General features: G+C 37.9%; 3 protein-coding genes across 20 annotated transcripts in view; 1 reads left to right on the top strand and 2 right to left on the bottom strand.

Moving 5' to 3' along the window:
* The window catches only part of LOC109049924 (connector enhancer of kinase suppressor of ras 2-like), an 87106-nt gene extending 66932 nt beyond the window's left edge, over positions 1–20174 (top strand). For 14 of the 16 annotated variants that reach the window (XM_042752418.1, XM_042752425.1, XM_042752429.1 and 11 more), the window contains 2 exons: positions 3581–3780; positions 5055–9349. In XM_042752418.1, coding sequence (XP_042608352.1) covers positions 3581–3780; positions 5055–5285 — 431 coding nt within the window. In that variant the 3' untranslated portion in view covers positions 5286–9349. Of the gene's footprint in view, positions 1–3580; positions 3781–5054; positions 9350–18051 lie in introns of those variants that run through there. The other 2 variants (XM_042752426.1, XM_042752427.1) reach the window with 2 other exon arrangements.
* Positions 9991–12922, bottom strand: LOC109049928 (kelch-like protein 34). Its single transcript, XM_019067590.2, has one exon. It carries the CDS (start codon positions 12833–12835, stop codon positions 11072–11074), a length of 1764 nt encoding a protein of 587 aa, XP_018923135.1. The 5' UTR covers positions 12836–12922; the 3' UTR covers positions 9991–11071.
* On the bottom strand, positions 14877–25189 carry LOC109049929 (small muscular protein-like). 3 transcript variants are annotated; one of them, XM_019067592.2, is made up of 5 exons: positions 25117–25189; positions 20316–20380; positions 18014–18100; positions 16981–17115; positions 14877–16065 (listed from the first exon to the last, which is right to left on the bottom strand). In XM_019067592.2, the coding sequence occupies exons 2-4, from the start codon at positions 20352–20354 to the stop codon at positions 16990–16992; spliced, it is 252 nt and encodes an 83-aa protein (XP_018923137.1). In that variant the 5' UTR covers positions 20355–20380; positions 25117–25189; the 3' UTR covers positions 14877–16065; positions 16981–16989. The 3 variants fall into 3 exon arrangements, with proteins under 3 accessions (XP_018923137.1, XP_018923138.1, XP_018923136.1); XM_019067593.2 differs by lacking the exon at positions 25117–25189 and adding an exon at positions 24533–24676; XM_019067591.2 differs by lacking the exon at positions 25117–25189 and adding an exon at positions 23086–23303.
* Positions 25190–25231: the final 42 nt, after the last annotated feature.

Raw genomic sequence — 25231 nt, 5'->3', positions numbered from 1 at the left:
AAAAATTGCTTAAGAACTTATAAATCAGAAACATGGATACTAATTTACATGTACATTACATTTAATTTACATTTTAATTGTTTAATTGGTTCATGAGGGAACTGCAGGGGGTTTGTGAGATGATGAAAAGCTAATAATTAATTAAATTAATGAAGAAACTGATTTTGAAATTTAGAATAAAAATTATAAAAAATACTTTAAAAATAAAAAAAAAACACTGCAAAAGACAGAATATTTTATTTCTTTATCTGCATTTGACCATTAAACATCCTAAAAGAGTTATGAACATGCAAGCATGATGTTAAATTATTGAAATATTCTCAAGCCGTACTTCACACTGACAAAAAAGTTTGGGAATACCTGGTTATTAATCACCTTTCGAAGAACTCGTTTTATAGTGCATAATCACACTATTGATTATAAAACAAAAGTCTATATTCTATATTACTACTTGCTTGACAGCCATAAACTACAAATATGCAAATTAACTTTATTACTTGGAGGAATGATTGTTTATTTGGATTATTACCGTAAATGTAACTACTTTTTACTTAACTTTTTTAAATGACTTAATACTCTGCCTCATGTATTATTGCTTTAAGCTTGTAGTTAGCATTAAATTCTGAATGGGCTATTCATTCTCTCCTGTTTTCTGTCTGGTCTGGTGTCCGGATAGACCCATTTCTCTCCACAAACCTCACAGGAAGCCACCCATTTGCTGCTGGAATACCACTCTGTTTATCTCCCCCGTGTTACTTTTCATCTTCCCCTCGTCTCGCAGTCTATCGCCTCATGGCTCATTGCCATCTCACCATCTATATTCCCCATCTCACTGCCCATCTCCACTATCTCACCACCAATCTGCCCGTCTCACTTCCCATTGGCTTTTCCCCAACTTTCTCTTCTAATATTCCCCTTTTTCGTCATCTCAGACGGATCTCCAGCAGCCCTCTATATATAATCCCAGTGGCTTTTAATGAGTATCCCTCTTATCTGTGTCTTTTATATCGCTCTGTTTCTATCTCTCTCTGGAGGAGTAGGGGGCATCTGTTAGTCATCCACAGAGCCCATGCATGCTGTACTACATACTGAAGAGAAAAGAGAGGCACGGCCTATTGATCGTGACTCTCGCTAGCAGGTTCCCCAGCAACTGGAGAAAAAGATTGTGTCGTGCAATGCCAGAGTTTTCAGAGTTCTGTGCCATTAAACAAGTTCTAAAAGAATCACAAAGAGCTTTAAAACGTCATTGACTTACTTCGGTTAAGTCGTTGTTATTGTACTCCATCACATGGCTAACCAAGCGATCAATAAAATGCTTTTTCTTTCCAGTTATTGCAGGCGTGTAATAAAATCAGGGCTTGTCAGCTTGTACACTAAATATACAAAAAGTAATATGCTAAAAAAGTTAGAGAGACGTTGTCTGACTTGCTGTTCTAAACAGACAATGATTTTCCAAAGATCTTTGGAATATCAGACATATATATGTGGCCATAAATGGATAATTCCAGAATGAATAATTATTTAGACTTTATTCACAATTTTTTTAGTTCTCAACTGATTTTCATTTACAGCCACTCTGTTTTAACCTCCTTATTCAGTATTCATTCAAACTTGATTACATTGCCAAATATTACATCCTGCATCTGCAGGATGTGGTGGGGGGGCGCAGTGTGGGACTGCTGCCCTCTTGTGGTTGTCCAAAAAAGTGTCTAAATACACGCCCTACATACAGTATCTGCTAATAAGTCCCAGCACTAGATACTGTTCATAGCCCACATGTTTTACCTACACAAACACTACAATAACAGGACTGGAGTGACTCAACCTATTTCCTGACTAACACATGAGCACCTGCATATACAGTACACATGCAGACAGAAAGAGCAAAGAAACCAACAACATGCCACCCGCTTGACAGAATGTCTGTCAGAGTGATTGATTGCCAAACCTGAGTAGCCTTAAGGGAGTTTTGCTCTGCTTTGAAAGGTGGGTGGGTTTAATGAATTGAACATGTAATTTTAAACACTCATGCAATCTATCTTCTAGTCTTAACTACTCCTTCTTTAGGTGTCTACCATCACCAAACTGCACTTACTCAACCCGTTAGACCATCCACTTAAGACCATATAAAGACCATATTAGACTAGCTAATAATTATGATTGAGCTGACCAACTAATAACCAGCTTAAATCAGATGATCTGCTTATACCATGTTAGATTAGCTACTGGTTGTTGCTGAAGTAAATGACTAGCTTAAAGCAGCTAATAGACAGCTTAGATCAGTGAATGGCCATCTTAGACCAGCAAATGAGTATCACATCTTAGACCATGTTACACCATCCTATCACCATTTTAGAACGTTAGACCAGCAAATGATCAACTTAGACCATGTTAGACCAGCTAATGATTATGTTGGCCTGCTGATGATCAATAAAGGACCAGCTTAAACTAGCTAATAAACAGCTTAGGTCAGGAATGGCCATCTTAGACCAGCAACCATTTTAGCATCTTAGACCATGTTAGACCATCTAATGACAATTTTAGACTGTTAGACCAGTGAATTATCAGCTTAGACCGTGTTAGACCAGGCTAATGATTATGTTGACCAGCAAAAGACTGGCTTCAACCAGCTAATGAACATTTTAGAGTATGTTAGACCATCTAAAACCAGCTAACGACCCACTTAAATCATGAAAGACCATCTAATGACCATCTTAGACCAACTAATTATCGTGTTGGCATGCTAATGACCAGCTTAAACTAGGCCAGTGGTTCCCAATCCTGGTCCTGGAGAACCCCCAACACTGCACATTTTAGATGTCTCCCTATTCAAACACACCTGATTCAACTCATCAGCTTATTAGTGATGACTCCAATACCTCAAATGTGTGTGTAAGATACGAGAGACACCAAAAACGTGCAGTGTTGGGGGTTCCTCAGGACCAGGATTGGGAACCACTGAACTAGGCAATTAACGGCTTAGTCCATGTTAGATCAGTAATGACAATCTTAGAAACCATCTAACGTGTTCCAAAATACCTCTTTAGTTCTAAACTAGATTTTTAAGCAGGAAAGTGTTAAACACATTGAGAAGGGCAGATGTGTGTGTGTGTGTGTGTGTGTGTGTGTGTGTGTGTGTGTGTGTGTGTGTGTGTGTGTACATTGCAGACAGACGGAGATGGAGAGAAAAAGAGATGTTGTGTTGGCACAGAGAAACCCAGCATCCGTTTCTTCAAACGATAACAGATAAAAACCAAGACGATGACAGAAAATGTTCCCATATTTACATAAATCTGAGCCTGATTAAGAATTTATCTATTCTAGCCTGATGAAAGACACTTCTCGTCCAAGTCTTATGTCATTTCTCTCTTTCTACCTTCACAATTCCAGACTAACGAACTAAATAAATGAGCTGAGCATCATCAGCATACAAATACCAGCCTACACACCTGACTGAACATTATAATGCACAGTTTAAATGTTGCAATCTGTTTATTTCTGTTCCAATCCCACTCAAAATTCTGCCTTGCTGGTCGAGCCACCCCTCGTTAACTCTGGCTTTCTGTGGCGCCCCCCACAGGCGGGGAGCAGGAGTGCCATGGGCAGGCGGATTCGCTTGGTGATTTGTACCGGGCACTGGAGCGTGCCAGTCTGTCGCCTATTGGTGAGCACCGCCTTTCCACCCGTCTGGAGTACAAACACCTTTTCATCCGGCGTTGCAACGATCCACAGCTAAATGACAAACTGCATCACCTCCGCATCCTGCAGAGCACGCTAAAGGTATCTGACCTCTGCTGCCGCATGGGTCCCACTGCAACGTGTGTGCCTGTTTGTTTCATCTGTCCCGTCTGCCCGTCCGTCCCTCTCCGTCTGTCTGATGTCTGTGGAGTTCTGGGGAAAGCAGGAATTTTGTGTTTTTGTAGTCCATTTTGACACAATGACTAAGCCAAACTGCTATCCCAGAATCCCAACCATGTTAGACGGAGTTCTCTGTCTGGTGTGGAAGGAGGGTTTTGGCCAAACTCTGAACCCTGCTTCTCTTTGTTGGGTTAATCTGGTTTAGGCTTTGCCTGGTGCCATTGGGTCTTCCCATGGTTGGGTCAGTCAGTCTGCGCCTATACTGTGAACCCCCCCTCCAACCCCAGGCTGTTACACTGTGCTTATTATGTTGGGTCAGAGCCTCCAGTTGCATTGTGGGTATTATAAACAGTTGGTCAAAAGAAAAAGAACTATTTTGATTCAGTAGTTGCTGTTTTTTTTTGGTTATTTTATTAAGTTGTTATAAACTTATTGATCATCAAATAACAAGTTTAAACCAACTAATGACTATCTTAGACAAACTAATGATCATGTTAGATCAGCTAATCACCATGTCGACCAGCTAATAACCAGTTTTTACCAGCTAATGATCGTCTTAGACTGGCTAAACACCATGTTGACCACTTAATAACCAGTTTTGACCAGCTAATGATCATCATAGACTGGCTAATCACTATGTTGACCAGCTAATATTAGCTAATCTGATATAGTCTTTAATAACAATAACAGCTAATAACTTAAATGAGCTAATGACCATTGGTAAGGCCAAACTCTTCTCTGAACCCCGCTTCCCTGTGTGGGTTAACCTGGTTTAGGCTGCGCCTGGTGCCATTTTTTTTCTTCCTGCGGTTGGGTCAGTCAGTCCGTGCCTCTGCTGTGACCATTCTCCCCTCCTCCCCACCCTTCCGGGCTGCTGCACTGAGCTTATTATGTTGGGGCAGAGCCTCCCATTGCATTGGAAGGGTATTATAAATATCCCTTATCACTCAGACTTGAATGAAAGAAGGTTAATTGGGGGCACAAAGCTCCACAGTGCCAGAGGACTCCAGTCAAGTCTGAGCATGCTATGTGTGTTTGCGTGTGTGTCGCTCTGCTCATCTAGGTTAAGTCCACATCGCTTCACGTCTACGCTAACCGCCTGTGGCGTGCTTTGACTATGACATCCTAACCACTGTATGAAGGAGACTGTATCTGTAATGCCCACCCTCCACTGCTCTCTTTCTTCACTCCCATAGGACAGGGAGGGCGAGGTAGCACTGATTGACAAGCTGCTGGCCAATCCTAAGCTCACATCCTCAGAGTTCCAGGAATGGAAGAAAGTTTACATGGAGCTGTTTTCATCAGAGCTGCAGCGGGACCGTCAGCCAAGCCCCGCCTCCGAACCCAGCCCTGCAGCCACACCTGAACCCACCCCTCGCACTCCCTCCCTCTCACACACACACTCCTACATCGAGACTCACGTCTGACGCACACAAACGCACGCTTCGATCACTCTACACAAAAATGCCGCCACATTATTTGAAGTAGTCGTCACTCACAACCAGCTGACACAGTCTCACTTCCATGGACCTTAGGCTGGATGTTCAAGCTAAAGTAATGGTTGAATTGGTGTTTGTGGACTGTTTGAATTTTAACTACGAGGCTGTGAGGAATATTAATGTGCAGAATTAACATTTAGGGATATAAAAATGCATTGATGCATGATTCAGTAAATAAGTTACATTATTTAATAATCAAAATAAAATTAATCAAGACGACATCTCAGATTATATGCACAGAGTGCACTTTAAGTTTGGCTTTCTTTGTCATTATTCATATTTATTTGTATCCATTTATGTAATGCAAGTTAATATTTGTTATTTTCTTGCTCAGTTATGAAATATAGTGTTTATGTTATATAATATTCAGAGAATGTATTTGGAATCACAATATATTTTCTAGGGGTCACAGTATATTAGTATCATATCAGTTATAGCCATGTTTTTTTTTTTTAATTTATAAGATTTTTTAATTTCAATTTAAATTTATCATGCAATTTTTTATATATCAGCCAATATTTGATATTTAATTGTGTATGCGCTTCTATTTTTACCTTTGGATTACCTGTCATCTAACACTCACTTAAAATTAATGTTTAAAAACTATTATTAACTAATAATTTAAAAACAAATCTTAAAATGAATATCCATTTTTCATTCTGTTCATTATAATTTTGTGATGCCTAAATTCACTTAGCATTTTACAGTAATTTAAAAGTATTTAGAAGAATTGTGTGACTTTTTAAATGTTGGGCATAAAAATAATTATTGGCACAATTTTACGATTTTTGATTTCAGTTCATCAAAAAGCCATCAAGGCTGAACAGTCGACACCAAGGTCTCCAACATTTTAACCTATTAAACATACTGTACTTTTATGCCTCACAGTCTCATTTTAATTGATGTCAAATTTGATACAGCATCTTCCTTGATTAAGGTCCATAAACACAAATTCTTCTCACTTTTCCTTGTACTTTCACATCCTGACAGCAATCGCAGACTCAGTCTACATGTGCTTTTTAAATACTTGAAAAACATTGTTTACGCAGGCACAGATAGCTGTACAAACAAAGCTCTCTCAATGGCTCGACTCGCAACCCACAAGCTTCAGAGTATGCTACTTCTGTACACGGGGTTGCCATGGTTACCAGTCCTCCAAGCAGCTCAGACCAGGAGAGACAATGTCGTCGCACCGAGAAAAAACCTGGCCAAACCACCACTAGACAGGAAGCCGAGGTAGAACCTGAGCACTTGATCTTGGAAATGGAAGCTACTGACTGAACTCTGAAAGGAAATGCACATCTGAGGCGCCGTTCGAACTCTAAACACACCGACTGGCACACTGTACCTGTGTTTGTCTGTCTTTTTGAAGCAAATTTCTCAGTGGACACACAGACGGTCATCACACAAGTTATCTGCCATATCTGCCATGCTACTTTAGCATACTATATACTCTACTGTATCATACTATATATTTATGATCTGCTGTTATACATCGGCTGGCCCCGACTTATAGCACTTGTACATTAGTGTGGAAGTTGTGTGTGTGTGTGCATGAACATGGAACACTGATGTGGTTTTCTCATCTCACCACAATCTCCGTAGAGTGTTTGGATAAACCAAGAAAAGGCCTTTAAAGGAATATACCTGGTTCAAAATCAGATCAGTTCTATTGACAGCATCTTTGGCTCTGTGCCAGTTTCCACAGTCAGTCATTTTGGCTCTTAAAATGGAAGTCTATGGGGCAAGGCAATTTACGGGCAGAAAAGTGCATATTGTATTCGTCTAAGTAATCCTTGTGAGACTTTTCTAGGAGCAGAACTTCCCGAGGGTGGATTTGTCTCTGTGTCAACAGACCTTTTCTGCTATACATGTGCTTATCTTACAAAAGTTACAAAGTTTATAGACTTCATACAATCAAAAGTTAAAAGATTGGATACAGACATTCAGTTGTAATTTGTTTTACTATGTTTTATTCGTTATAAGAAATATATATATTATTATTATTATTGTGGATGTACAGTCTACCATATTAATATTTTTGATTGTATCAGTCAACTGCAGACAAAATTAGATATTAAATTCAATGCATAGATTGTAAATGAATAGCAAATTTTTGTGTTTTATTTGTGATTTATTTAGATTTTTCTTTAAATTTATTTACAACAGAATATAATTTTTTTATTTTATCAATTATTGTCCATAACATAGATATAATTATTGGCTTATCCGTATCGGCCACTTTATATATTTACATGTACCAGTGCATCTCCAATAACAATAATGCTTATTATTATGATTATCATGCATAATGTTTAAGTCCTTTGGATCTATGAGTTTTTAAACATTAATTTTAAGTGAGTGTTCGATGACACTCACAAACAGTTATGTTGTAAACATAATTTTCTACATATATTGTGTTCCAGTGCCTCGTCCCAGTTAGAAACGAGTCAAAATAATTAAATGTGGTAATTGACAGAATGCTAAAATTGCTGTAGATAGCATTCATCTTGTATTGAACCTGGAATATTTCTGTGCCTGTGCCGTGAACACTTCTCGACAGAGCATAACGCCTTGCCAAACTCAGCCTCTGATAACGGATGAGCATCCAGTGAAGTGTGTGGGCTTTGATTGGTAGAAAATTGCACAGGCTTCATTATCCAGAAGCAGCATTATCTCTGTAACTTGAGTCAAATTATGGAAGTTCTCTCTTAACTACGGTTTCCTGATATTATGAGGTGAAATTATGTGTCTCTTCGCAAATAAGAATTCATAATCAAAAACAGATTTACACGTGATGTTCCTAGTGGAAAAATGTGCATCATTGAGTGAGCAGGGACGGCACTTACACGTGATTGTGTATCCGTGCACAAGGTGTGTCATTCATTTTTAGTGCTTAATCTCAAATTTTTATGGACTGTTGTATTCAATTCAAAAATTTTAGGAAAACTTAAAAGAAAGTGTTATGTTACAGTATTGTATAGTTCGGTTTGGATTCAAATTTTTAGTTTCTACAAGCTGCCATGCAGCTGTCCTGAACAGTGCTGCTAATTTAGGGACATTTATGTCAAGACAACAGTGAGTTTTTATGACAGCCGTGGTCATCACGACACATCGCTGGTCTCAGCCCAGGGACTCGCCGCATGGCTCGGCCGATCAAAGCTGTTGCCCTGAACTCACCCCAGCATCTGTCAGAAGCTGCAACTCGACTCCTGAAATTACATATATCTCAACGTTCGGGAGGTCATCCATCTTTATAAACTCAAAACATCTCTTGCTGCATGGCTTGTAGATACACCACAGTCACATTTGTTTTTTGTTTCTAAACTGAAGCTGCCAAATGATTTAATGTCAGTGTTTCAGCTGTCAGGAAGGCTGTGCAAACCAAGAAGCACTCAGGCGCTCAGCAGACACAAAGATGCTTTATGTGAGATTTTTAAGAGCACACTGAATGTTCTGAAGAGAGTTTATTGTATGATAAGATGTGTATTATATGATGTACATTGACATTTCAGGTATGCCATAATGGAGCACATTTCATTCTGTATGTAATCGAAGACAATATTAGCTTGATTTTGACTCAGTGAGTGACTCAGGTGCTAATGTGTCCATGGGAATCATGGGAATGCATTAGCTCTTAGAGAAAGTGATTACCAGTGGATTTAGAGCTACTAGAATGGATGTTTATTGGTATTTTACCAATATATTATATTATCAAAGTTATTCTTAATTTAGTGAAAACCATGTTATGTTTGTTTAGGAGCCCATTTTTTAACACAAAGTTGTCGTCAGTTCATCAATATCTGTGCTGCTGCCTGTCTTTATTATGAGTAGGGCATGTAATTTGGGCAGTGCAGTTTCCTATGTGTTGTGTTTAGCGTACAACCTGGTAAAGTTTACTTTATTTATTACATTATTTAAAAAGAGACTTGTTGCTTTCTCCAGATTCCAGTGTGGTTATACCTAGAGTCAATAAACTTTTATGGATGTAATCATGCTATATTTTTTGCATTTGCATGGATTTTATTTATTTATTTATTTTTATGCTTGATATTTACACTTAAATGAGGCTCGAATTTTGAGGCTGGTGAATCCTGTAAGTTTATGTTCTAACTAGAGAAAGCTATCTGTTAGTATTCGCATTCATCAATGGCAATTTCTCAGCTGCCATTTCCAACCTGGATGTTGCCATCTTTGGCTTAAAGGTGAGTGCCTGACCATAAACAATAGCCTGAGAGCTCGGCAGCCTGTCGAGCAATGAGTAAGGGCACCTTTCTCCAATGGGCGATTAAAATAGATGCCCATGTAAATATCCTAGAAAGCTGTTCTTTTTTTCTTACAGAAGCTTGCTGGTTTCCAGGCTGTTCAGTGAAGGTAATGGACTCAGGTTACAAAAATGAATGGAGATGAACTGTTGGGTTTGTTCTGAGTCTTGGGGTGACGATGGGTTTCCTTTCTTTGGTCAGTTCAGATGGGAAATCAGATTTTCTACATTAGTCTAATCCGCAAACCAGGTTAGGCTGCTCATTATCAAATCTCACTAATTTTTGATTATTACCAGCAAATTTGTGTTCACAGTGATTAGTAAATTAGTACAAAAGACTTTAAAGAAACTCAAAAGCCGCAAAATAAATATTTAGCAGTCAAATCTTTTATTTACGCTTTTCCGTCTTAGCTACTCAATTGCATTGATTAATTTGTAGAATTATGCCAACAGTATTAATTTTACAAACTCAAGGCTATTTTATTTTTATATAACCCAGAAATGGTTACTACTACATCTAAAATTATATATTATGAAATATATGAAGAAATACATGCCAGCCTAGTTACTGCTACTGATGTGTATCTCACTGTTTTACAAGATTTCTGCTCAACTACTGTATTTGCAGTTCACTTTATTGTATATTGGTATTCTAATGACACTGTATTATCTGTGATGAGTAATCTAGATTTCCATGCATGGCCTGAGTTGTCAGATATATGTGTGACTATGCAGTTTTGTTTATCACCGCTCACTAAAAATCTCCTCATCCTCCCTCCTTTGGAAGCATCCCACACACACTCAATGATCTTGATACTTGTCCTTGCCCACTTTGACTTCCCATGTACCCTTCCAAATCAATGGTCTAATTCGGCTTTCTCGCTCAGAGTCTGTGAGTGTAGCCTTCTTTCACAGTCTGTATCCAACATTCATGGCAGCTGTCTCTCTGTCATAAGACATTATGATTGTCACCATTGATTTTCACGCAGTGCCAAATAGTCAAATCTTGTCCAAATTTGTCCTTATCTAGATTACTTTTCCATTTGTTTGTCTGTCCTTTCTTTACGCCTTTCAAGATGCAATGACCAGAGTGTGCAGTGGTCTGAAATTCCATCCTTAGTTCTGTCCTTTTCTCCGGTGGATCTATGCCATTTCTCAGGACAATATCTTTATGACAAGTCATCTATCATGTCATGACTTTCTCTACCCTATTCATAGTGACCTAGTTTCAGGAGCTCCTTACTGCTTGCTGGAAAACACACTTAACAGCAATATACCCCCACCAAGGTCTTCTATATTGTATCTGGGTAAATAGAAATCCTGTTTTCCCTGCCACTTTACAATCCATAGATCCATGACACAAAGATAACCCCTGTCCGTCAACTCTTTTTGCCTCATGACAGCCATCTGTTTGTCTGTGTGTATGTGGGATGGTGTTTGTAATTGACTTTTAAGTCTCCGGAGGGTCTTGAAGAGTCATTATGGCACACTGAATCCCACACAAGGGTCCTGGTAGTTTACACACTTCTCTCCAGGCATCATATTCCGTATCGTACTCCAGCACATTTGTTGTACACACCTCCTGTCCTTCCTGCCATTTTCTGCCTCCAAACATAAGCACACGTCTGTCCCCTGTTGTGGTCAAACCATAGCAGAAGCGGTCATTGAGTAGGGGCTTTAGACGGGTCCACAGGTCTTGCTCAGGACTGTAGCGTTCAATGTCACAGAAGGGCTCATATATTCCCAAAAAGGTGTAAATTCTTCCCCTCGCTGTTGCCATCTGGTGGCCAAATCTGGCAATGGACATGTTAGAACATCTCTGCCAGGCATACCCTTTAACGGCATTCAGAAACAGTACTTCTTTGCTACTCTCTGGGTTGTTGACGTGGATGCCACCTGAGATGTAGATTCCTGTTCCAATAGTGGCACAGGCATGCCCATGAACTGAATATGGTAGGGATACGCCACTGTGCCAGCACCCTTCCCTCATATTGTACCTTTCCACAGATGACAAAGAAGGCTCACCCCTCTGGCCCCGTCCACCGATAGCAAATATAACACCTTCCACCACACAGCAGGCAAACTGTGCCCTCTTCTGCAAGAGTGGCTCCATCTCCTCCCACTGCTCAAACCGTGGGTCATAGCGCCACACCTGGTCAGTCACAGTCATCACAGCACTCTTCTCGTTCTCCTCATCCACATGCACCACCTCACCACCTAATACAAATAGGAAGTTCCCAACAACACATACTCCCTGGTTCTGTAGCTTATTTGGCAGGGATGTTGAGAGCGGCTGGAATTTCTTACTGCGAGGTTCGTAGGTTAGGATCTGATTCTGGGGCCTGTTTTCATCTCGTCCTCCTCCCACCAGAAGAATCTTGCTCTTTGTGGCTCTTAGGCTGGTGTGGACACTTTGTAGTAGAGGCTGTAGGGGACCCTGAAGATGGTAGTTAAGTGCTTTCTGCACTACACTGTGGACGAAGGGTGTCCGTAGAGCAGGTTTAAGTGCACTGAGTTGAGACAGCTCTTTAGGTGGAATCAAACCAAATCGGATCCGACTGAGCAATGCATTACTTTGCAAGGCAGATTGTGGGTTGCACTCTAGCCAGTCCAAAACCAGCTGCAGAAGGTCTATCTCCTTCACTCCCGGCATTTCCTCAGCTACGAGCACCTCTTGCAGAGAATCTATGTTTAATTCCATTAGCTCAGCCTTGTATTCCTCAGATGTAAGTATTCTGCACATGTTACTGCCAATAAAATAGTTGCTGTCATCGAATGCTTCAGAAAGGCCGTATCGAGCTGCTATGTTTGCAAAAAAGCAGCAGTTGTCAGGAGCAATGCTTTCAGAGATGTACCGAGTGCAAAGATCCACAGCATGGGTGATCTGTAGATAACAGGCAGCCTGTAGTGTCACCTCCAAAGTGGAGAGTGACAGTGAGATCCATGAGGTGTAGATGAAGTCCAGTATCTGCTCCAGGCCCAGAGATGACAAGGCTGGCAAGCTTATAGTACGGGCACCGGATTCCAGAGTGTAGTCCTGAAACACGGACCAGAAGTAGTCGCTGGAACAGGCTAACAAAGTGCGATGAGCAGGGAACTCCACACCTTCTGCCTTCAAAACAACATCACACATTCGACCCTCCAGACGCAAGCTCTGGTATCGAGACAAAACACCTTCTCCGTGACTGTTGCTGAGCATCAGGTAGTAATTCATCACTAGGAGATGAAGGGAGAAAGATAAGGGAGTCTGAATTTAGGACTGAATGAAAGTAAGATAAAGCACAAAAGGAAGATGAAAGAAAGAAAAGTTTAAGTCGACTTGCTCCTTCAAAAGTTGTCGAGATTAAAGAAGACAAAAGAAAATAAAAAGGTCAGTACACCAGCAGCATATGTTGGGATGTGGTCCGTGACTTCTGCTGGCATCAAATGCGTAAGTGCAAAGGGGAGGGTCAACCATTTCTCCTCCACCCAGTGGGCAGACAAACCTTTTGCCTCAACAAGATAGGCATGTGTTTTCTACCAGATCTCTAGAAGGGAGGGGGAATGATGGGCAGACATTTTGGGGCCAAGGGGGGTAAACAACTTCGAGCTAGTTACCCTTTCCATTTAGCTAGATGGGAACACAGAGAGTGGGGGGATCAGACTGGGGGTTTATTATGATATGTAGATCTGAGGTCATCTCTTGATAAATAAGGAAGTTAGTCAGCACTGTGGATTTCTTTCTGTTGCCACCAGAAGCCATATCACACTAAGGTGACAGGAATAGAAACTCAGTTAAGCAGAGGGACAGTCAGGACACAGTCTAAAGCCAGAACAGAGAAATGAGAATGAGAATCTTGCCTAGAGGACAATGAGAACGACTGGGAGATTATTCAGTCAGGAAGAAACAAAGACAAAGAAATTAAGATTGTTTACAATCACTGAAGAGTGAGGTTGATTTATAGACTTGTAGTGTGAAAGTGTGATCCACAGCTAAAGGGACACATCCCAACCTCGTGAACATCATACCCTTCATCCTCCCTGAATAGCTGCTGGCTCATAGCTGAGATAGAGCAGCATCAGGCTAGATTGCGGGAGGGGGTATTAAATATAAGAGCGAGGGTCGATTATGATAGAGCTTCTGGTTACATTCTCACACCCTCTGCTCATGATCCCACTGGTTTCTCCACTGTCTAGAGCATTTGCAATACAACACATCTACGAGGTAATTGGTAGCTGGAAATACTTGTGAATGCACTTGCACTCAGGTGCAACTGCAACGGGTCATGATGAATCATAGAGGGGCGTGCTTGTGTGTGTGCTACTTGTGTCTCAAGTAAGTCATTTTGTAGACTCACTGTTTGTCTTGCCAAATCCTGTGCTCACCTTACAACCCCTTTGGATTCTCACTTTAAAACAAGTAATTGGTCTTTTAGGGACCTTGGCATGTCTTTCCACTCAAGCTCATTGTGCATCAGTGGATATATTTAAACTTCAGGGCTCTAAATTAGACGCATTAGTTATGCTGCACTTTTTATATTTCGTCAACAAAACCCAAATCCACTTACTTGCTTGAAGATCTTTTGCAGGATCATGCTCTCTTCTGTCACTACAAAATCTATATTTACTATTTATGATGAACAATTTCACATCTGATGGGTGCATTTAATTGCAGATACAACCGATTTATGTGTTCACTCACTTTTAGACTCTCTGGTCTCCCAGTTTTGACCTGTCAGTCCAGAATGCTGTCAGACCTGAGTGGCGTTCTAAATATAACAGTGTCTGTTCTTCTTGTTAGGGGTTTTGTTTGGCTATGGTGGTCATGGTGAACTATTTTGATATTATCTGGTGTACATAAGGCTGACATGTGAGAAATTCCTTTGAATTAACACACACATTTCATAGATATACAATCTGAAATGTATAATGGAAAGCATATGGTAGCAGAAAAGAAGACTGTATCAAGAAATCGATGGAAGTTTAGGTATTCTCAGCTTCTCGGTTAGAACTACCGGCTCTCTCTGCATTGCATTGTGGGTAATAAGGGAATTATGAAGGCTTTGTTGATTAGTTAGACAGCTGCTCACTCTCTCTGTGTTCCAGGCACCACTGCCAGATGCTTAATCCAAAAAAAATTCCATTCCAATTCCAAATGATTGATAGGTCCTGTTATATTAATGTACTTACAGTCTCTCATACTCTCAACCATGAGGTGCATCCTGGGAAGCTTTTCCAACAGGTTTGAATGTATTTCAATGTACACTGGACACTTGTTGGTTGCTTGTCTTTCATTTCATGAATCCATTCACAACATACATTGTTTCAAAGCAGTCTTACAGAAAATAAAGCCTTACAATTGAAAGAATGTAGACAATGTATCTGAATTATATATGCATGTGTTTCCCAGCTCTTAATGCAGACTGAGGAGCAATACATGATCTTTAATAAGGACACTTTCACTCAAAGGTTATGACACCTGCTGCTATTAAACTAGATCATAGAGCGGTACAGACACATACGATGTAATTAACAAATGAGGAGACAAGCAGCTTTACACTGTTAAACTGATCCCAGTTTATGTACATAACAAACCAATGGTGCGGCATTTGAAATCCAGTTCTATTTGTTCAAGGATAACAAGTGCTGGCTTCCTCCTACTGGTTTGCTCTTGGAGAGAACGTGAAATCATGTTTTATTATGCAACAGCCTACTCATGTACTGCAACACACAAGAACAAAGCCATAGATAAAGAAAGAGATGTGTAGGGAGTGAAAACAAGCCTGCAGCGTGAGGCGTTTTAAGTAGGGCTGTCAATCAGAGGAAACTTAATCAAATTAAATGCATGACATTCTGACTAATTAATCAAATTTATAGCAATTATTTGCATTAATCTTCTAGACATAAAATACATTAAAAGAAATTTGATTTTATGGTGCCACATTTGTTCAAGTTGTTTTAAGACACAATCTGGCTTTTTTAAAGGAGAATGGAGGAATTTTAAGATGAATCATACTAGCTAATGTCTTCAGTCTGATATATTCTGTTTTATGATTCATTGATGGTAGTAGGAGAATACAGAACTTCTATAAAATCAAACTTTAAAGGGATAGTTTACGCGTGAGGGTGAGTAAATGATGACAGAATATGCATTTTTGGGTGAACTATCCCATGAAGTTAAAGACACAGTACATTTTAAAACTAAATACAGAATAGCATACAGGGAGGTTTAAAAAGTGGTGACCTATTTTAGACAGACTAAACCCTGGTTCAGAGCTTCGAGTTGCTCAATTCCCATCAGTCTTTGCTCTTACAGAATCCACCCCCTCAGTTATTCTCGGGTCAGTTGGTAGTGTCATCATTAAGGCTTGTCGTTGGTTTCTTTGCAGACGATTCTCTGGGAGTTGTGGAAAATACATGAACCTGATTGGATGGAGATAGTAACCAAAATGGGGATGGAGTCACCTGTGAAAATGAGAAGAATTAGTTAAATGAGTTCACTGGCATTAAAACGTGTAATCTCAAGGTAGTTTGCAAAGCAAATTCTGTTTGTATTTCTGCAGAGTGGGTCACGGAGCATGTTTTGCTCTATAATTGGAAGGTCTGGTGAGGCATGCTGGGACTGCACACAACAGACAGACTTTCACTGCCCCACTGATCTGTGGGGTATTAATAGTGCCTGATTCAAGTTCATACCCCTTTACACGCTCCAGCACTGACATATGCACACTAACACACATGCAAACTACTTTTACAGCTACTGACACCATGTGGCCATTTGTGTGAACAGCATGGCGCCTTTCTAGATGATTTCAGTGATGTGACGCATTAAGAAAAATGATTGCTCTTTTGTTCCTGCCATGTTTGTTCCTGATGTTTTTATAGGGGTGGCCAGGGAGGGGCCAGCAACCAGTCTGGGGTGGCACAGAAATCTTCATTATTTCAATATAAAAATGTGACTGACTATAAAGTTATGGACTGTTTTAGTGCCTAAAACACAACTGAATACAATACATTTCTACTTAATTTTATTTGAGATATTTGTGAATTAGATCAAGTAATGCTGAGTGAATATGAAAATTTGTATATTATTCCTCACATCCAGGTATTTTAATAAAGGGGTTCACTATAGATTTATTGATTAGTCATCTTGGTTCTGATTCTCAAAACCCCCAAAAGCTTGTTCTCCATCATTGCATACTCATTGATGAGACATGCAGATAGTGATAAGAACTGGTTAATAAACCACCCCTGGTTCCTGCTCGTATTTGTGTGTGTGTACATAAGATTGACAACCGCCAAATTTTTTTGACTAACCAAAAATGGTAGATGGGAAAAAATGGGTGTGAGAGTGTGTATTTGAGAGTTTATCAGATTTACCTGTATTGTTTAGTCCTTGGTGACCCATTTGAGTTCACTCTTTACATTCTGGAGCTCGGAAAGGTCGACGGCGGGGCCCGGTAGTTTCACAGCACCAGGCAGGGCTTTTTTCTCCTCTGGGGTCACTGGGGATGCCTATAAAACCAATTGTGAGAGATATTACATACAATTATATAATTGTGAGTAGCCCTCACAAAATCTCTCAAGAATGTGTCAGATTTTACTCACAAAATAAAAAGGAATAAACTTAATTTTAAACAAATAAAATTTAAATATATATAAAAAATAAAGTTTATTTGAGGAGCACAGTGTGATATCAATATTGTTTTCTGACATTTTATGATTTGCCCATTCTTATTTAATTTTTTTTTAAAAGTTCTGTTTTCTTGTGATTAAAAAACTATCGTAAAGCAGATCTAAGCACATTTCTTATTACTAAATATAAGAAAAGCATGTTTAAATAGTTTATAGTACTTGTCATTTAAATAAACAGTAAAAATTGTCCACACATTACATCATTAACACGTTAATAACAATGAACAACATCTGTATGTTGTTATTTAGTAATAAAAAACTTCTTTCTTTCTTTCTTGTTTTTTAGTTGGCTACTAAATGATAGTAATCATGTTGATTTATGAATTATGTTGAAAACATTGTTAAAAAAGTACTACATCACATTAGTAATATTCTAATGAGACTCATTAATAGGAATAATGTAGATCTGATAAATAATATCAATTCTATTACCAAATTGGATATGTTCATATTAAATGTTTTGATAGATAAATAAAAAAAATAAATGTGTGTGTGTGTGTGTGTGTGTGTGTGTGTGTGTGTGTGTGTGTGTGTGTGTGTGTGTGTGTATTTGAAAAAAATGTAAGTGGTACAAAATTAAGCTAGCTTATTTATTTTTTACTTACATTTAAGTGTGATCTGGTTACATGATTACAATTGTCTCTATGTGTGTCTAATTTGTTTATTTATAACATAGTGTAAATGTGTGTATGTGAGCTTTCTTCCAGCAGAAACTGACCTCCTCTGCATCTATTGTATCTTCTCTCCTCTTCACAGGAGGTCCTGCCCCAGGACGCAGAGCCCCCATCGGAATATTAAGGTTAGCCTTTGAGACAGACAAGAAAATCCAATGAGACGGTTACCATCGCTGCTATACCTCACAGAGCGCTGAGGTGAAACCACCCCTGACACTGTTCATTTCCTCCTGCAACCGCGCCTGTAATCCAATCACCAGAGTACCAAAGTCATTTAAGCTCACGTAATATTGTGCAATGGTCAAGCGTAGCTGTCGAAACCAAACCTTTCCACAAAACCTGCTGGACGTGTCTTCCTGCTGGAGTTTGTATTTCATAAAGAGCAAAGTGCCTGTATGAAAATGAGCTGCGGGCAACACAGATAAAACAGTGAGATTACTGACATCCTTCTGTTTGCTGAGGCCCGACGCAGACAGCCTATCTTTTTTAGTCTGGTCTTTGTTATGTCATCTAAACGCAGCATGTATTACAAAAACAAAGTCCAAATGTGAACATGTAAATGTGTTTACAGCTTTACATTAGAAGGAAAGTATATGGATTGTTGCCACATCTCTTCTCTTATATATTACTATTGTTTTTTCTCAACCATCCTATGATTTTGGTGAATCTCATGAAAGCAGGTCACATTTTACCCCAAAATCAAAAGAAAAGAAATGATATTTTGCAGTATAATTATTTACATTTCAGTCAGTATTAAGTCTAATTAATACTGTTATCCAACTGTTTTATTTATTAAAAAATATATATTTTGTTTATTAAATGTAATACTAATTATAAATATAAAATAATATACTCTAAATATAAATATAAATATAAATATATAAAATATAATTTTACGTAAAGAAAAGAGAATGGAAATTTTGTTGCATTATGGTAATGAAAATTTGGAGGGGAAAATGTTTAATTATTATAAAAATAATCTGCAAAACTGACTTTTTATTTCTATCTTTTTTCATTTTCATGTAAAACCGCAAACGCTTTTTTTATCTCTTCTGTTCTGCCTCTTTTTATAAATTATTGTCCTGCTCTATTGGTCACACAAGGTCAAACACTCAATTTACAGTTTTGCAATTTAGTGTTTCGATTAGAGCATGTGACATCTCTCAACGAATCCCGAACGCTCTTAAGGATTTGACTTTACTGCAGTTTTGCATGTATTTCATGGTCCAGTACATCAAACCCTTGAGTTTCTTCTCTTTTTTACTCTATGTCCTTCTTTCATTTCTCTGTGTTTCCATCTGTATAGGCTGCTGGATGAAATCTGATTGTTGGCTGTTTTAGGCTGTACAGTACAGTAGTGACCATGTGCTCCTGTCTTTGCATGCATGACCAGTCTTCCTTCTTTCTGTGCTTTCTGACAGACCGTATCCTGAATCTTGTGTATGCTTGGGCTTTTTATGGATTCATGTGTATCTGGAGAGTTTTTATGGAAAGATAAAGGTGTCTATTTTTGGCTGAAGTGTTCAGTGTTTGTAAAAAATTGTTCTCTACATTGTGGTGAACTGTTGCAAATCTTTCTTTCTGTCTACGTTATTGCTCCTAGCCAGACGTATAGTTACGGGGGGAAAAAATAGTATGTGAACACTTTGGATTTCAGCATAAAGTAGTCATAACGTGATCTGATTTTCGACTATGTCACATCAATAGACAAACAAAAAAAAGTATATACATTTTCATGTCTTTTTTGAACACAAAGGAATGTTTTATGGAGGTCAAAAGACGTTTAACCAGATATTAAAACATACTTTCACATACGTTTGCCTGTGTGTAAAATAAAAATATGAAAACATATTTTTTGTGGTTATTTGTTTAAGCAGACTTCACATTCAGATCACATTTTCACCAATTTATGCAAAACCCACAGGGTTTACATAGTTTTCCCCTTCAAATGTATACCGGTTAGCAATAGGAAAACAGCTGTAAGGACTTTAATTAAAGTGTATTTTTATATAAACTGTTTCTGTTTGGATAAGAAATGTTTTCCTACCAAGAAGAAAAAAGCTGGACACACATCAACACCATAATGTATTTCATGTACTTGTGAATGGCCTTGTGTGAGTACTGTAATGCAATGTACATTAAAACGTGTTTTTACTCTGTTCAAAATAGGGAATTGGCTTTTCAGATTAAAATATTTAATGTTGACATGTTTGAGTGTTTTTGAGCAAAGAAAAGCACACTGGGAACCGTTTGAGTGCCAATAAAATCAATACAGAAGTTCAAAACTCACACTTTACACTATTTTTACATTACATACAGTACACATAGAAATCACACGTTACTCACCTGCAGGGCTTTTACATTGGTCGACGGCTGTTTAGACATTCTGTGCAGTTGTGTCCACGTTCCTGCTGTAGAAAAGACAGAAAGAGACTGAATGCATTGATCAGATGGACAGAGCGGCCCGGTGTGGGTTTGAATGCATGTATTTTGTCTGCAGCTATGTGTATGTATGTTACAGAGAGCCGGGGAAAAGTAAAGCCCCCCTGCAGCTCTCAGGTGCCCGTGGATAGTCTTTCAGTTGCTTAGTGACTCCTGCAGTGAGGAGCAGGTAGCAGCTCTTACCCCTGAATCATTTATGTTAACATGGAGAGAACAGGGCTGGGATAACACACACCTACACACTCTTTATACTGGATATGAAACATAAAGTGGCATGTCTACTCATATTGTAAATTAATAAATAGCTGCTCATTAATAGCTCAGAGAGACTTGAGAGTGAAAAAAAAAATCAGATATGCTTCATTGAAGTAAAGGAATTTTGTCTCAGATGATTCTCCAAACACTTTATTAGATAAATTCAAAGAGAAACAATTAGAGTTTGTCATGAACTTTCATATTTTGGTGTACAGGGAAAACTAGTTGGTGACAGTTCAGATCATTTTCTTAAAAACAAGATTACCATTTTTGTTTTTTGTTTTTTCTTAAGAGAACTATCATAAAAAGAATACAGGTTTAACAGTCTTCATTGGGTCTCATTCCTGTCTAGAAGAAAGACACTGCTATAATTTCACTCTTTCATTAATAAATAAATAAATAAACATTCAGATTAATAGTTCAGTTATAGACTCACAAAATAGCCTACCAATGGATATTTATCATTGCCTTCATTATTGATTATCAATGAATATTTATCATATGCATTATCAGTATCAGTTTTAGTATCATTTGAACATTATGGGATTCGTGGTCTGCAAAAAAAAATAAAAAAATTAATAACAGCCTTATTTTGAAAAGTCAGAAAGAATATTAAATTCTGTATTTAAAAAAAAAGAAGCATGATATTTTTATTAATAATATAATATATATTTGAGATTGAATATATACATATGTATCTATGTATGTAAATATAATATTTATCTGTGTGTATCATATATACATATGAATATACTCAGTACACACACACACACACATATATACAGTATATGGGGGGGTGGGGGGGTTATGGGTGTACAGAATTTTATTAATATTATTCTATAAAACTAATGGGGACATGCAATGAGAAAGCAGCATTTCCTAAGAATGACCTGGAGGGAAATTTAAAAAAAATATATTTACATACTTGACAACACAAACCAAACCAATGTGGAAAAAAACACATTTCACCTTCACATTTCAAACAGAGGAGACTGCTGCTCGGAAATATGTAAAATCATCCCATGTCCTAATGAACACCGCTGTAGGCAGATGAGCTTTGATTATGTGCTCGTGGGGAGCTTTCTGCCTGTAATTTACTCGGTTATGCTGCTGATGGAACATCCCGCTGAGAACACATGGGATATAAGAGAAACCCTCCTGAGTACTACAGCCAGCATGCATGGTAATGCATCTGCAATATTCATATCAATACTTTCTGTCTTTCAATGTCTGCCTCATTTTTTTTAATTAATAAAGGTCTCAGTGGGGCAGCTAGGATAGGTAGGGTTCACAACCTTAGCAACCGTAACCAGGGATGTTGTTTGCACATCAACAACAGTGCATTAGTACTAGTGGTGTGGAGTCACTGCTGCCGAGTGTTGAGCTAAATTTACCTTTCAAAGAGCAACAGAGCAGCTGTCTGAAACTCCTCCAAAATACCCACAAATATGTCCACAATATTAGTCAAAGATGAAACTAAATGTCAGTATCCAAAAAAAAAAAAAAAAAAAACATAACTAAAGTATAAAACTATGACCAAATCACCTCTGGTAAAAACAAATTGTGTTTTAAATTTCTAGATTTATTACCTTCCATCTCAAACTCTAAATTTAACCACCTACAGTATCACAAACCCCGCCAGATCCTGAAATATCACACTGAATATTGCATCTTCAAAAACTCCCACAAAGGTTTCACAGGCACAATTTATTTGCATTAAATCCCCACTATGACTGGAAGTCTCCCAGAAGTTCTAGACCTTTCCAACCGGTCTGACAAGATTTTCTCTTTTATAAAAAAAAAAAAAAAAAAAGTGTATTTGATATTCAAAACGTCCAACAAAAGGTTGAATGGTTTGTTCATCAAATTCATTGAATGTATTATTCTGTTTACTATGTAAATCATCAAACGTCATCACAATCCTATGTTTAGATGCGATCTGATTGTCCTGTGCCAAAACCACAAGACATAAAAGAAAAAAACATTTACATGTGTATCATCACAGAATGCTAATGCTTATGTAAAAGTACAGTTACAGTTCATATTAAAACGGCCTGTTGTTTTAGAGTGAGTTACTGTATGTAGGCCCGAATCCTGCTAAAGGCCTGAGACATTATCAAAGAGTCCCACGCAAACAAAACATATACATAAATCATATGAAATTAGTAGGAATGAGTGTACTTTTAGAGAAAGCTAAAGGAAAGGTCAGTTTAAAAAAGTTCAACTTTGGAATGTTCTGATTTAAACAAATTTTATTTGTCTCATTATATCATCATAATACTATTTAGCATAATTTACATGAAAGAAAAGCCATCTAATGTATCTATTGTGACCTTAACACTGATATTTTCACACACATGCAGATGAACACACACACACATCCATACACATCCTCCCTCTGTCCTCAAAAGTTGCATACCTGCTGGCGTAACAGTAAACCGCTGTTCCCCACTGTGAGACAGACAGGACAAATGTCAATCTTTCTCCCTCTCCTCTGTCTTTCCCTTAATGGACTAAAGTGGTCTTGACTTCTGTGGTCTGGTTCTGTTTCTGTTCAACACCTTCTATCTCTCTTTCTCTCTAACTCTTTCTGTCCCTCACTCCAGGCTATAGAGGAGCAGGGGACTCTGCTCATATCTTGGATTTGTTCACACTATAAATAGTAGTGTGATACACAGAGGGGACCTGCTTTCTGTCCACCCTGACTGTTCACTTCACAGAAGCTATATGTGATCATTCACAGTCCTGTTACTACATACCGGTACACATGCAGTGGGGTCCAAACATCTGTAAAGTGAGAATCTGAGATTCAAATTGTAATTTAAACATGGAAACAAATGAAAGTTTTAAATAAGAATATTAAAATGAATAAGAAATATTAAGCACTATTTCTATGTAAAATTTTTGACCCTGGTCAAGTTTTCATATGAATCCTTCATATTAATGTTAAGATATTTTTGCTTCTATTTAAACAAGATGGTCCTCGGATCATTTTCAAATCATGCTGAAAAACATGATTATTTATTTATATTAATAAAAATTATTAATTTATGTTATTAAAAACTTGGCGATGATAATAATATTGTACACACATTCATTTATTTTTATTTTATAGACATAAAATATTTATTTAATATTAATATAAGCTTGAAATATGAAATACTAATGATTAATAATAATATAAAATATTAGTTTTTTAATATCTGTCTATCTAACACACACACATAAACATGTATATATATATATATATATATATATATACATACAATAAACTTATTTCATATTATTTAATATTAATAATACATATTTTATATCGAAATTAGTTTATTTATTTATTTAGAAGTAATCTGAATACATTTGCTGAAAATAAATAATATACTGTACTGCATATATCATTTATTATGTTATTCAGTTATTTATAAAACAAGTTTATTTATATTATTAATCAGTTAATTAGTAATTATATATGACAATATATGGAAAAACTTGTTTTTGGGTATATCCTGTTTTTTATATTAATTATAAAAATACATAAATAAACTTAGTCTAGTCATCTTAGACTTTTTGGACCCAACTTGATGTGCTCACCAGAAACACAGAATTACAACAGCATTGATCTAAAATTTGAAAATTTAAAATTGCATTTATGAATGAATGTGTGCTAAGTGGGTATATTTAGGAGACCTAGATCGAAATGTCCTCAATATGCCTGAACCTAAGAGAGAATGTACACATTACAGCATTATAGTTTGCATAATGAAAATGAAAGAAAACGGAGTTCAGAAAGAGTGACTGGTGATAGATGAATAGACTTTGACCTTTGCACGACACAGGACACTGATATCATGACCCCCCTGTGCCCTTACCTGTTCAGCTGCCAGCATGAGGTCCGCACCTCCTCACTGCTTTGTGTTCTACTATGATGGCTAGTCAAAAACCCTGTCTGTTCTCTGTAAGGTCCTCTTCTGCTCTCTTCCACGCAGTCAGAGAATCACAGAGCGACAATACTTATTAAGATCATGACCTAATTTAGGCTCCAGCATGCAGAGCCCAGGGATACATCTGATTGGCCCATGGTTTGACATGACGACCCATTCCCAGTGGTAGCAGCACTGCCAGTTTAGAGGAGTTTCAAATCTTAAACGAGGCAGATTTTGACCCACAAGCGGACAGGTATAAACAAATGATGGAAGTTGCACACAATTTCACTGGAAAAGTAGATTTCTTAAACAGAACTTGGTGCTATAGTGACATCAAAATCATTGGGTTTAAGTGCACAGACCGGAATAATGCATACTTTGCTTCCACTTGCAAGGATAAAGGCATTTGCCAAATGCATAAATGTTAAACATGATTAAGCCTAAAGCAATAAACTATTTGCAAGGCTAAATATCAAACTACAACCATAAAATGGTATATTAAAGACTGTTAAAGCATCTTCTGTCCTTACCTGGTGCCACTAGTACTTGACGTGTGATCCTGCTCACTAAGTTCCTTCACTGCTGAGTATAAACCTCCACTGGAGTTCAGAGCTGATGGGGAAGGTGTCCTCTACAGAAAGCAGA

Source organism: Cyprinus carpio, chromosome B24 (assembly GCF_018340385.1).
Source record: "Cyprinus carpio isolate SPL01 chromosome B24, ASM1834038v1, whole genome shotgun sequence".
In the NCBI taxonomy this organism is placed as follows: Eukaryota; Metazoa; Chordata; class Actinopteri; order Cypriniformes; family Cyprinidae; genus Cyprinus; species Cyprinus carpio.
The sequence above is the reverse complement of the archived record's forward strand: the minus strand, read 5'-3'. Positions and strand labels throughout refer to the sequence as shown.